This window comes from Balearica regulorum, chromosome 3 (genome assembly GCF_011004875.1).
Source record: "Balearica regulorum gibbericeps isolate bBalReg1 chromosome 3, bBalReg1.pri, whole genome shotgun sequence".
Lineage (NCBI taxonomy): Eukaryota > Metazoa > Chordata > Aves > Gruiformes > Gruidae > Balearica > Balearica regulorum.
The window spans coordinates 106,302,204-106,316,451 of NC_046186.1; the positions used below are offsets into that span (position 1 = coordinate 106,302,204).

Here is a 14,248-nt window from a genome sequence, read left to right on the forward strand (position 1 = left end):
ATCCCATCTGTTTGCTGACAGACCCAGGCACAGACATTCATTCTGACCAAAGAGCAACTCCATGTCTCGCCATTTCAGCGCTTGCCTTTCGGCTCCATTCGATGGGAACTACGTAACGTTACTTACTCTTTGCCAAAACCCGGTTTAAGATAGTTTGAAGTTCAATTGCAGTCACTTCACAGTCCTGGATAGAAAACATACTTCAGGTGTTAACACACAAATTATTTGAAACGAGCTATATTCATTTGCTGTCAGACATCTGGAGACCATTTTCCTTCCATATCTAAGGCATGTAAACATTTGGGGGTTTTTTCCTAACAGTTTACATTTACCATCAGACATCACATGGAGGAGATCTTCAGAAACCATGAATATTTCCTAGCCTTTCAAATGGGAAATAAGTGACTGGGTGGGTGCCATGGTGACATGACCCTTTAAATGTTAACTTTTTAATAGGTTTGACTGAATTGGGTGACTGCCTGCCTTCTCAGCTAAAGAGGTTCAGGAAAGCATTTGAGATTTTCCAGCCTTATGGAAACTACAACCAAACAATACTAAAATTGCCCTCTCAAACCTCAAAAAGGTCTGTCTAACTAAGAAGATGTTTTCCCTCTCCGATGCCAGTGGCCACCTGTTCATTAAGAGGAAATCTGACGTGACAGCCCCAGGCTAGCGCAGCAGGGCTTTGTAGATGCTGAGGTTTGTCAAATACAATAAATAGAAAGTTCAGCCAACAGTTTTCCAATTTCTGAGGCTTCGAAACAAAAAGGAAGGAATTGGCCAACTAGGCAATTGTCAGAATTATACCCTAACTCCACAGGTAATTTATTTCACTGTGGGATAATATTTTCACAGTCCTCACTCCCATCACCCTTATTTTCAAAGTTATTCCATGCCCTGCATTACCGAGGGAGAAAATCACATTTTGCACCAATAACAGGAACAATGTAGTAAAACTCTTCTATTGTAAAATAAATTGAACTGAAGCTGTGAGTTAATAAAAGAGAAGAACCGCTCGGTTTTTTTGAAAACCAGACAGTAAAAGGAACTGGCAAGTCAAATATTTGCATAATCATAGCAGAGAGCTCCTAGTCTTTTTCTTTCACTTTAATCCACTTACCTCTCCAGAGAGCTTTTGAAACAGTGTCTTGAACTCATCATCTATGTCTTTGTTATCGACATGAGGCTAGAGGAAAGAGATGACCGAGAGTGTGGTTTACAAGGCAGTTCTGGAAGGCGAGCTGTGGATATCATAAAGCAGCCTTACCGGGGACTAGTTTCAGCAACGGGAAATGGGCACTTGCTCTGCAGCAATGGCAAAACAGAGGCACTACTTAAACCACAAGCAGTCAGGGGCTGGCTTCACTTGGGAGTAAATACTTACTAGGATTGGTTAAAAAGTTTTCTTCTGTTACCAAGATAGTTTTATAAAACAGCTGCAGCGAAAATGTCGCTGCATTTGGCCGTAGCAATTCAGCAGTTCCTTGGAAGTCTGCTTTTGCAATTTCTCTCAGACTTCAGGAGTACTGTTTGTTTATATGGAAAGGATCATTCTCCCCGCTTTCTCCTACCTGTGCTAGATGAAAGAACAATTTAACATGTTCCAGCCCAGTCTATAAGGGTGCAGTTTCTGTGCCACATGGGCCCAGGTACATGAAAATGCACACAAAACTAAGCCATAGAGATATGTAAAGAATCCCCATAACCAAAAAATATTTTTCCTGAGCAGAAACATACCATGACCTCAGCTCAGGGGAGAAATAAAAATCTCACCCCTGTTTTGCCCCCACATTATAATGGAAAAGTCTGCTAGAGGGAAAAAAACCAACAAACATCATCTGCCCAGTTAAGACATTTACCTCATATGGTTTTGCAGCCACCACATCACCAATCATTCTAAGGAAAAAAAGAGGAAAAAAATAAAATAAAAAAATTTTGAAATTACAAGTCTACCATTTGCCCTTAAAATAATTAGCAAACCAAGCTGTTTTAATATAAGCTGTTATCAAATGCACAGAACAAGTGCCCTGGTTCCCTGCTTCCCACACTCTCCATCCCACCTCTGTCTGTCCCACCTCTTTGAAGATATTTACTTTCCCTGGCAAATCCATCCTTGTTGTTCTTGTCTTGTATCCAGACTCCTGTTTTTTCCACTCAATGGCTGCTATTGATACGACCCTTTTAAAAACCATGTCCTCATCATCACAAACCCAAATCCTGCACCCTTTAATTGTGGGAGCTTCTACTTCACAGACCTGAGGAATCTAGTTATCACTTCAGTGCTTACTGGAGGACATCTGAAGAGCCATGACTGTCTACCATGGATGCACGTTTGTCACATATGGTAGACTACATAAGAAAACAGGTCCTAGAAATGGGCCTATTTTGCTGATTAATTGCTGGTTAAGAGAAAAATAGAGCACGGCGTCCGGATGCAACACCTGACCTTTTCCTTTATGTGCCTCACCAGCAGAAGAGGAGGCTTTACAGAGAAGATACGCACTGTGTTTTAGTCTGTTTCTCAGAAAAAACTCGCAGGCAGAACTCTCCATTTTTGTAAGGCTCAAAAGTGGATGGCACAATGAGGTACTCTCCTCGGGGCAACTTCATGCGGCTGGAGACTTCACGCAGGTTGACATAAGGATCAGACCGGGCTGCCGGTTGGTTCCTTGCGAAGAAAGCACGGTTCGCATGAATATCTGTGTTATTTTCCAGCTGTGGGAAATGTGGTTTTGTTAGAAACCATTTGACAATTTGCCAGTAAGCCAGCCACCCCATTTCAATTTCAATGTTTTAAAGCCATCTCAAGTTTTTCTTAGCATAAAATAATAAATCCACAAGTGATGGCATAAAAGATAACCACCAGGGTTCTGTCATGGGAAACAGTCAGGCAGATAATAAGAAGGGGAAAGGATCTTTCTCTATAAAGATTATCTTTTCACATGCCTCTCTACAGTCTGTGATATAAAATAAATAAAAAGATCATAATGTGTGCTCCTACCTGGTCAAACTAGTACCCGCTCTACTTAAGTTGTCCATGTGTGGAGCACTTTTTGCTTTCACAGGCTGCTTGCGAACAAATTTACATTTCAGAATGTTTTTGAGCAATTTATGGTATGAGATAAATCTCCTAACTGCATAGGAATTGTAGTTTCTGATTGCTTTAAACAAACAGAAAAGAATAACAAACGGGAGAGAGCAGTAGTGACAAGGGTGAGACTTATGGGGCCACATTAGCCGATTTACCCATTTTCTGTTAGTAACACTAAGGGTATTCCTTTGGATTATGTAGAAAACAGCACTTAACTTTTCCTTAATACCAATATACTCTTAAGCAAGTGAAACATGACATAGCTCATAAAACAAAACACTGATGTAAGAAGAAACAATAGTGTAAGCACAACATCTCTGCTATAAACCTCCTATTCATGACTTTTGCTCCACAGGGATATCTTTCAAGAAGTGTGATTCAATGATCCACAAAAAGTGCCGTGTGGTTGACACAGGGTGGGGAACATTGCATACGGATAAGGTTTCTGGCGGTCTAAGATCAGAGAGTACAAAGATGTTATCAAACATTTTATAACCATTCAGTTTTTCTGTTGTAAACTGTAGGAAAATATGGGGGTTTTTTCCTCTTTTGTTCTGAAGATAAAATTGGATTGGGTATTTATTCAACAGCCTCATCCTTTCTCCTCACTCAATCTTAAGCTAAGTGGGACTGCAAAGATTAAGAAGCCAGATCCATATCTTTTTCAATATATAAAGTTAATTTTCCCTTTGCATCTGCAAGGCTGTTAAAAGAATACAGTTAATTGATACACAACCACACATTCATTTACTGAGAGAGAAGAAAAGGGCTGAAAAGCCAATGAAAAATTGGCAGCGCAGGCTGCTGGACCTCAGTAATGAGTATAGGCTATTCCCACTGCCAGACACCCCTGGGGTCTCTTTCTTCAGGAACGAAAAGTCTCTTTACTTCAGTATTGACATCTGGGAGGATTAGGGAAGGTTGACCGGGGTTTGTTCATTACCAGGAGCCCCAGCTCAGAACTATTAAAGGAATGGATCCAGAGAGTCTGTCATTTCTTCAAAATGACATTAGCTACATTTTCTCGATTTTAGAGTGCAGAGACCCTGTTCTGGCTTCACTTGTACTAAACAGACAAATTCTGACTTAATGGAAGACAAATTTCAAAAAGTATAAATGAAGTCAAGATTGAGACTCAGAGGTCTGTAATAAAGCCTTGTGCCCCAGTCCCTTGGAAATGATTATTCAGAACTTGAGATATTTGTCCAGTGATCCAAGAACAAAGCTCCCCAGAAGAGCTGTCATTAGTAAGGAAGAAGTCTTCCTCCTAGCTAAATTCTCCAGTGCGACAGGAGGTGCCCATCTGGAGGCTAGAAGTCTTCAGCAGAGATTACATACCTCCTGAGGAATCTGAAAGGAAGAGAAAAAACTGATGTTAAAGAGCTGCTACATACCTGCTTCTATAATTAGAAAAAAAAAAAATCAGATAAAGCCTCCTTCAGACACTTTTTTTGCATTGTCATTTACAATCATATATTTTAGTAGCCGTTATACATGAAGTTCTAGCTTGTGCTAGGGCTGTTCCAAAGGAAAAACAGGATCTTCATCCAGAGGAATCTATACAACATTTAAATTGCTTTTCTCCTGATATGGTGTTGTGAATGATACTATTGCTTGGAAATATTTGGGTACACGTTGAAATGTTCAGTCAGAAAAGTCAACAGTTTAGCCCCACTTTGCTAACCAAAACCAAACCGAGAATTTATTACAGCAGACCTAAAATCTACTGATCTACTGTTACTGGAATATGATGAAAATATGAGGCTACCATCACCAGCAATCAGCCTGAAGATGATGAGATTGTTATAAGACAATTATAACAAGTAACAAGTTTCAAGATTTGGCTCTTTTTAAATTAACTTAATTGCTATGTTAATTTGTACCTCCAAACAGAAGGTAGCTTTTCCAAAACCAATTAGTTGTCGTGAGAGCACAGATTCCAGTGAGAGCCAAAGAAATTGGCCTCCCAAGTCCCAGAAGAGCTTTGGAAAATATCACCCATACAATGACTCTGGGGCCTGAGATGGCCTCAGGTCTTGTTCCTTATTCCTCTAGCATACTACAAGGCCAGGAGCTCAGTGATGGGCACACTTGCAGTTATTGTCGGTAGGCAGTTTGAGCTACATGACTTACAAAAGCTCTGCAGGGCAGGTAGGCTTGCGCACACACTTTTTTCACCTTCTCAGATCTGCTTTAGGTCAACATCCATGCTGACCTAATGGACCTCCTCAGCCGCAGCATCAGCTGCAGTGATGTAAATCCACAACAGTGCGTGACCCAAGGAAATTGGATCATAGCTGGGTGTCCACTGAGATGACCTAGCAGCCATTTCTTTCAAAAGAAAGACTTCATCTTTTTAAGTCACCAAGTCTACCCTACTATAGAAAAGATCTATAGTGGAGGAGGCAGAGTGAATGAAACAGACGTAAAGCAGAAGAGCTCTGCTAACGTCTTCAGGTTTGTACTCAGTGGTATGACAAACATCCTTAAAACATCCTTAATGTGCAAATTCTAAGATTTGTCCCCAATAGGCCAGGATGCTTGGCACCACACAGATGGCAAGTCAGAAATGTACTCGGTGAAAACCATTTGTGTATGCAGACACTTAGGCACTAGGGAAAACCTTTCCTAGTTTTGAACCATCCTGCACAAGATATATTAACAGAAGTCAGCCATTCCCATCTGCTCCCACCTGTGCTGGTTAATGATCTACATCCAGTGGAATCTATATAACATTTAATTGCTTTGCTCTGGATATGATATTGGGAATGATAATACTGGTTGGAAATTTTTGTAACTGCTTCTCTCCCCTCACATCACAGAAATTAGAGGTGACACTGTAGATTTTTTCCCTGCATTATACTTTTAGAGACAGAAGCAACACTGGGAGGATCAGGGGAAAAAAAACAAAAACAAAAAACCCCAAAAACTACCGAACCAGAACAATAGCATGGTAGGCAATGAATAAAAACAATTTTCAAATGCAAGGGAAGAATAATAATAAAAAAAGAAGAATGTGACTACTGAGCACTAACGATAAGCTGTAATCAGAAACACTTATCTGGAATTGCCAGACACCCTGAGCCTGTCCCCATTCAGATTTTGTAAGAGAAGGCTCTCAATGAGACTGCTGCTAAATTATTGCCTCTAGTTTTACACTGCTCTCCTGTTAGTGGGACAAAAACTGAGCCTAAATTTATCTGAATCTTCCCATCTTATGTGGGTCAGGACGAAATGAGAGAAGGATTTGAATCATCTTGCAAAATCCAGTTCTCATTGAAGTGTAGTGCTGAATGCCAAGACATTGCTAATTTTTTCCAGGGTAACAGAACAGGGAATAAAGCCTTTAATCAGGAATAAACTTTACCTGATAGAGCGAATAACCAATACTAAGCAGAGCTTCTCCCATTTTCTTCTGTCTCCTGCGGTTCTTCTGCATCAAGCCCACCAGTACAGTACAGCATGGCTCATTCAAACTCCCTTCATGGTCATCATCTGGTTCGTCCAACCGGATTTTAAACTGGGGATTGGTCCAGTATGTGGCTAAAAATTCCCAAGGCGAGACAAAAAGGAGGAGATTTTGCTGTCATTGTAACCAAGATGTCTGTTACTGGAATTACAAAGAATATCTCTTTGGAAGGACTTTTGCCTGTTGTTTTTCCAGTCCTTTCCATTACATTATATGGTTTTATGTTTTCACAGCTATGCTGAATATCAGTTGGAGCCATGGTGAATCAAAGCACCAAGGTATTTCCTAGGGAGTAATGACCAACAGGGAGGAGCTGATATCATTAATTCCAGGAATTTATCTCCAGGAAACGTCCTTGGCTAAGGCTGCTGTTGTTGCAAGAGGACCAAATGCCAGACAGCCTCTCCAGAGGTCTAACCTGAAAATGAATGGGAAACAACACTGCCACTGAACTGTGACACTTTTCTGGCCTACCCAACCCTTTGAGGATTACTCCAGTCAGTAGCAAAAGCCGTGTAAGCAGGAAAAGCAGACAGAGAAAAAAAAAAAAAAAAGAATATAGCCATGAATTAACTGCTTAGTGGGCTAGTAATCCCCAATGAGGAAATAAGTGTGAATTAGATCTTGATTTAGGCTGCCAAGCTTTTACTTACTATCTAAACCCTGCAAAAAAGAGCTGCATCTCCAAGCCCTTCCCACCAAAGCCCCTCCTGGTTCACAAGCATTTATTTTGATTGTTTTGTTGGTATTTGATTGAGTGCCCACTTGGCTGGGTCTCCACCTTGGTAGTTCTGGCAGCCCCCAGCAGTTGAACCCCGTCTCCACTGTCCATTAAACAAGGTCAGGTCCCATTTATTGACTTCGTTGCTTGTCAGTGTGTCAGGAGTCAAGTTGCAGATCTCAAGGCGGGTGAATTGCCTTTGAAAATCCGAAAATGCCATCCTGGTGCACAAAAAGACCAGGGTTAGTCCATCAGCCTGCAACAGTCGAGGTGACTCCCAACAGGGCAGCAATGTCAGTACTACAGAGCCAGAATTAATTGAACTCTGAAGCTTGGAACTGGCTCTTGGGAAACAAAATTTCCCACTCCCTGAATAAGCTGTATCTCCTGGAGAGAGTTGTTCTCGATGGCTGTTACACATTATGAGCTCAGTCATACTATTTTCTGTCATCTCCAGCCACGGGCAATCCCTCATGGATCATGCTTCATAAATTCATTAAAACTATTGGAACAAAACATGCAAGGAGATGCCATTTAATGGGGCTAAGAGCTGGCCCTTACGAAAGCGTCACTCTGTAGATAAACAATCTCAGTTTGGTGTTTTGCTTTAATTCTGTCACTGATGTTTGTTTTTACCATTTCTAGTAGGTTTGCATGAGTGACAGACCTTGATCACTTCATGCCGCAAGCAGAGATCTGTTCTCATTTCTCAGCGCCTTATGGCTTGTGTAGCTGATTGCACTGGAAGACGGTGACCATTTATCTTCCCAGCCTAGGTCAGAGTGACATAGGTTCGGTACTGATCCATATAATCATCTATCTGGGATGGGCTTTCCATCAGGTCTGGGTAAACAGACTCTTCCCAAGCTGGTAATCTAAACTTTTTCATTACTGTGTAGCATTTAGAAAAAAAACCAAAAAAACCAAAACTCAAAATGTAGAGCAGCTGAGGTTCATTCTTGCCACCTCATTAAGTTTATTACCATCTGGTCTCTATATTTTGGATAAGCACTGAGTTATGCAAGCTCTAATAAAAGGCAATATTTGAATGGGAAGGGAGATAAACAAGAGGCTAACAATGCGTGCATGTCATTATTAACCCCCTCGGTGCTGACAGTTTCTCTCCATCTAACCAAAAGGACTGCTGAAAGAGCATACATGCACATAAAATGTCCAAAAGATTAAGCTAAAAGAACAAGTCTCACCAAAACTCTCCATCATCTACTTTCTTATCCAGAGCCTGTTTTTGTTTGGGATCAACATAATTCCATTCAGGAGCACTGCAGACAAAGCACAAAAGCAAGCTGTTCAGTTGTTGTATTTTATTCTACGACAAGATCAGAGAGTCAGGCTTTCTCTTTGGTTACAGCTGATAAAGGAGTATGTATTTCTTCAACAACTAGACCTTCTGTCCCTCCCAATGGCAGTACACACCGCAACCTGACTACACAGGGCTGGAATCAGACTGCAACCATATTTGCAAGAAATAAGCCTTAAATTGAATCATCATTGCCGGGTGCCAGAATGTACAAATATTGCAGACTGGCTGGATTAGGTAACACGCAGCCTGAAAGTCGGGCAGAGCATCTCCATCATAAAATCTGTTGGGATACCTGATAGTTTGCATAGGGAAATGATATAAGCTCTGCTGTTGGGGTCACAAAAGAACAAGAAAGCAAAAAGATGGAATTAGAAAATGTACTGCAGAAAACAGCACTGCTCCTCTCCCATTCTGAAGTTAATGTGCAGCAAGCTGGATTCTGCTCTGATCTACTCCCATGTGATGGTGCAGTTCTGCACCTGCCTCAGTAGGGTTGTCCCATGGTAACACAGGTGTAACAAAATCAGGGTACGGCATGTGTGCATGTCTGTGTGTCTGAGGCACCTTATCTTGGGGCTGAGCAGCACAGATCTGGTAAAGGTAAGAATAATTGTAATGTTTATCTCTATTTTCTATCCTTAAGTATGATACAACATCAGCACCAGGACTGCAGTCAGTCAGGACAGGAAACTGAAATCTCAAAGTGTTGCATGAAAAAATATATTGTGGCCCAAATGAAAGTAAAATTTATGCCATTCTAAATATAAAAATAAAAGAGGCGGTGTCACTGCCATTCTTCTGAGATTCTACCATAGTTGAAGCCCAGAGAGTTCATGAGAGATTTTCAAACTTCTGGGTCCTTAGCTTAGTCAACATCCCCATTTTTTCTAGATTCTCCATTAGAAACCATCAGTAGGATCCATGGGAGAAAAGTTATCTTGCAAAATGATGTGGATATGGCTTGCACTGGGCTGCTCACAATTAAAACATAAGCTGTTCTCTCTTATTAAAAAGCTCTGCCTGAGGCAGGGAAGAATGTCCGCTGGGCAGAGCGGATCAATATCTAACCTTGCTAATAAATTAATAGTGTTTTATTCCAACTGATTTAGTATCTTTCCTAAATGTGCGTTGTGATTGGATTAACTGCATAGTCCCAATTTAATTTGTAAAAGATACCAAAATATACACAAGAGATAGAGGCAGGGGTATATAAAAACCTACTTATCACTCCAAGCTCCAGTCCATTCCACTTCACCCCAGGGATTTCTAAGCCTCACTAGTTTCTCTGTCCGTCCTTGGTAATATACCTACAAGATCCACAACAAACAGAGCCTGAGCACTTCCATTATTACAATCATCATGGGGCAATTGCTTTTCAGACAGGATAAAACACGATTTGTACTTGAGTGATGCACTCCATTACAATTTGCAATAGTTAAAAGATACCTAGATGCCTTCCACCCTTATTCTACATTATCCTGTGCCACCAAGTGAGCCATTAGCTGCAGCGCTCACCATTTCATATAATGACAGAAACCTGCAAGGAAAAACATCAGCTACAAAACAGCAGCATATCTACATCCTCAAAAGCAGGAGACAACGCACAACACAGCCAGGTTATTTGGCACGGACACCTCTGTAACGACTCCAGGTTCAGAGGAGCAGGAGTATCTAGGGCTCGCTGTGAAGGTGAGACTAACAGAGAAGTTCGTGAAAGAGGCTCTTACTCCTTTCCCATTAGCGTTGAATGGCAAAGTACACGGTCCCACCTCATTCACTACGAACACGTGGGGAAACGGCTGCCTCCTCTCCTGTTTCGCCTTTCCATACCCTCCATTTCGGTAACAGCTTGGCCCACCTTTACCTTTCGTGTTCCAGTCTGGTGGTAGAATGCAAGTTGCAGACTGCACAGTACTCTATATAACTGCAAGTACAGGGCTTCCGACCTGGCTAAGTACTACAGGTACTTTCTTTTTCTGTAAGAGGCTGCATAAGTTTGCAACATTTTTATTTGGTCAGTCACAGAAAGACATCAGAAAGTCGAAGGCACCGCAATATTGCAACCTTAAGCTGATTTGTGTGATGGTCCTGGAGAGGCTGGCTTACCTCTTCTGCTCCAGTGATAGAGTAAGCGTGTCCCTTTACCAGCTTCAGACTTGTGATTGCTTCTATTTCAGCTGCAGTAGTTATCTGGGGCAATAAAAGTATATACAATTAGGACTATATATTGTGTACGAACACAGCTTTCATGAACAAATTAATATGGGGGAAGATATCCAAAGTGGTATGCACAATGAATATCAATATTCCTGGTGCAAAGTGTATTAAACAGAGGTGAGATCCACAGCAGAAGTTCACCTCCACAGCTTCATACCCCTAAATATGCAGTCCTAGCACAGCAGAGATTCAAGAATGTACAATGAAATCTAAATCTAAATCCAATTCTCAGTTCAGGTAACAGACCCAGACACCTGCAAAGACATGTTCACGTGAACTCAGCTCTAGCCTGCCTCCATTGAGATCTGACATATCAAAATTTGAATTCTGGTAATCCGATATGCCATGAACCAGGATTTCAAACAAGATAATGAAACAGGATGTGCAAGGCATGGAGTTTCCAAAACATGTACAAACATCATCTGTAACTTGAGAGAGTTTGTGTTACAGGTGTCAATAATCTTTAGGATTGAAAACCAAAGCCAGAATCAGAGTACAGGCAACAACAAAGTGTTGCAAAGAGTTTGTCTCTGGCAGTTGAGTGTCTGGAGCTGAAATTACACACAATTTGAAGGAGAAATTCTCATTCACAGAACGCAGAGAATGAAAATGGAATTCAGGAAGACCAGTCCCTAGTTCATGGCTCAAAGTATCATCACAGGCTGTCTTGTAAAAAGGGAGGCATGACGAGAGTTGGTTATTTAGAATCTCATTTGAAGTTTTTATAACTGAAATCAATAAAAGTCTCCCATTAATTGTAGTTTGCTTTTAATTCAGACCTTCCTACCTACATCTAACATTGGTCTGAGCTTTTGTTACAGTATGGACCAGAGCCCTGAGGAGTGAGGAGAGCAAAGCAGCCGCAGTTTCTTACATCAATGGAACAGCCAAGCAGCGACCCAGCTCTCAGAGCCTTCTGGATGATCTGGTACAGGTTCGAAGGAGCCTTCCGCAGCTCATAGGACTCGGAGATGCCTCCAGTAAAATCCTCAAAGCCCTCCATAGTGGACCCTCCTGTGAGAGCTTCATAAGAGCCGTTCAACCTGTGGGGGAAATGACAAGAGGGGCCATCTCCACCTGCAAGCATTGGCACTGCAGAAAGAAGGGTTTATAATTTAGCATCCCTCAGTCTGTGTGATCATCAGTGTGACCTGGGGCACCAGAAGTAAATACCATTAAAAACAGACAATTGACAATACCCTTTATAGACCTAGAGGAAACTGTAAAAGGTGGGGGGAAGGGAGGCTACACTCAAGTGAAGTGCATTGTGTTTAACACCACAACCACCTGCGCAGTCAACTTCTGCACACGCAGGAGTGCTGCCTCCTGCTTAGCCACCGTACTTGGCGTAGGCCTTCTCCAGCAGCGCGCTCCAGAACTCATTGCCTTCCTCCGAGTGCACAAAGAGCAGCTTCCCGTTCTTGGTGGGCAACCTGTCATCCACCACGACGTCCACCCACTCCCCGTACTGCCAGAACTGACGAAAAGAAGAAAGGAAAAGGTGATGAGGGCTTGTGTGCACATTATAGCGCTGCACTACGATCTTCCTAACCCTTCACCTGTCATCAGTTCTCCCTGGATAAGTCACTGTAAGGTTTCATTGCCATGTTGGATTCCTCTCCCTTGTAGCAGAGGCAAACTCTTCCCATCCCTGTGAAGTGCTGAGCAGGCTTCTTAATGCTGTATTAAAGTTTTGCTGATAGGTAATATTAACAGCAACTTCTTGCACGTAACATCTGGAACACTGTCTGTGCTCCATGCACAGCTTACATGGGGAAGAATCCAGAAAGCTAGCCCGCAGATGGGATACTCTGAAGTCTTTTCTTGTCTACTCTTTTAAGACCCAATCCATTGGAAAAAAAAAAAAAAGACCCTATAAAAATGCTGCAAGGAGAGGTCACCCAAAGAGGAAGCACTCAACAGTGTTAATCCCTTCTGAAAATATTGTAAAATGTGTGAAACATTGCTAACACTATTTTTTTGCCTGGGCACTTGAAACATTTAATCTAGAATTTGATGCAGTCCTGAAAGGAAAGGAAAAAAGATAATTTACATAATAACCCCTCTGCTGAGGTGAGCTGGTGAAAGGGATAGGTAATGTGCTCTATAATATCTCTCCTCACCAAAACACCTCCTTTAGCTTTGCAGGATGAATCCACACTGCTCACACCTGAGCTTGACTTCTAGTCGAAGCAGGCTGGTTCAGTCCCAACATGCCAGGTCTGCAGGCACAGAAGCCCAGACAAAGCGGTGGGGAGGGAAGGGAAGGAGGAGGAACCACATCAGCATGAATTCACTCCTGGTATTTGGCAGCGACAGAGCTTGGCTTGACTCGCGTGGCGTGATGGTTTGGCTCGGTTTACAAAACCTGTGTAACTCACTAGAGCCCTATCAGGTGTAAGACAGCAGAACTTCACCAGTGAGCAGGTGTTGTTTAATGTTATTTAACTCTGTTCTTTTTTTCTTCTCTCCTTACCCCCCACCAATTTCACTTACACACTGTAATTCTTGAATATTTAGCCTGTGCCAAACATAAAAAACCTTTAGCTAAATACTAGCATTTTCCTCTTTTATTCTCAATATTTTGATCATATAGGTACCTGGAAATGAAAGATCCCAGCATAGTCCTTCTGGAAACTCTGATCCTTGGGAACAACACGGTACAGAACATCTGGATTCAAAGTGAGAGATGCAATGGCAGCTAGGAGCCAGCAATCACCTAAAAACACATGCATTACAAGGCAGAAAAGCTCATTAACAAATAGTGTTTTGCCTAGCTGATCCTTACATTATGCCATGCTCCCACCTAGACTAAAATACCAGCATTAAGTGCTTTGCAAGGTCCTGCCAGACTCAGTATTGGTTCAGCAATCCATTCTTGTTTTGTGTTATTTATCTTTTTTGCTCATTTTCCACTCACCCAGACCACATAGGTATCCTGGGGCCTCTGAGGCCGATCACGCTGGCAATTTCAATGGTCTAGTTTGGACTTTGCTATTTTGATTTTTTAACGAAGCTGTGAAAGCAGGCTGCTTTATCTAAGCTTGTTAATGCCCTCAGGAGGCCAAGAACATAGGCAGAGGGAGAAAGCATTTGAGGGTATGTGGGTTGCAAACCCTGGCTGGGCAGTACAGCAGTACTTTAACTAGACCCAAGTCACCACACCTGGGAGTGACAAGGGCTTAAAAGGTGTTCAGAAGAAGGCAAAAGCTCTGGGTTGATAGAAGGGTGGTGGGACTTCCATGCCTACCTTTTGGAGAAGACTTGATGGATAGTAGGAACATTTGGGTGGCTCTTACTTTTTAGCCCTTTCTTTGAAGGTCTGAATTTGAACCAGCACTTTAGGGCTATTGCTACAGATTTGCCCATGAGTCTGATGGAAGCTGAAGTCTCCTGGGAACTCTGCAAGGAGGTGAGTCCTGTCTCTGG

General features: G+C 42.0%; 1 protein-coding gene across 1 annotated transcript in view; it reads right to left on the minus strand.

Annotated features, from left to right (window-relative positions):
* CAPN8 (calpain 8) overlaps positions 1-14,248 on the minus strand; it is a 30,444-nt gene that overhangs the window by 6,054 nt on the left and 10,142 nt on the right. Inside the window, exons 3-15 of the mRNA XM_010311030.2 lie at positions 13,420-13,538; positions 12,163-12,296; positions 11,694-11,862; positions 10,709-10,792; positions 9,824-9,909; positions 8,487-8,561; positions 7,342-7,502; positions 6,459-6,634; positions 4,430-4,441; positions 2,504-2,715; positions 1,860-1,896; positions 1,121-1,186; positions 127-184 (exon numbers count right to left, since the gene is read on the minus strand). Of these exons, the coding sequence (XP_010309332.2) occupies positions 127-184; positions 1,121-1,186; positions 1,860-1,896; positions 2,504-2,715; positions 4,430-4,441; positions 6,459-6,634; positions 7,342-7,502; positions 8,487-8,561; positions 9,824-9,909; positions 10,709-10,792; positions 11,694-11,862; positions 12,163-12,296; positions 13,420-13,538 (1,389 nt within the window). The remainder of the gene's footprint in view (positions 1-126; positions 185-1,120; positions 1,187-1,859; positions 1,897-2,503; positions 2,716-4,429; positions 4,442-6,458; positions 6,635-7,341; positions 7,503-8,486; positions 8,562-9,823; positions 9,910-10,708; positions 10,793-11,693; positions 11,863-12,162; positions 12,297-13,419; positions 13,539-14,248) is intronic.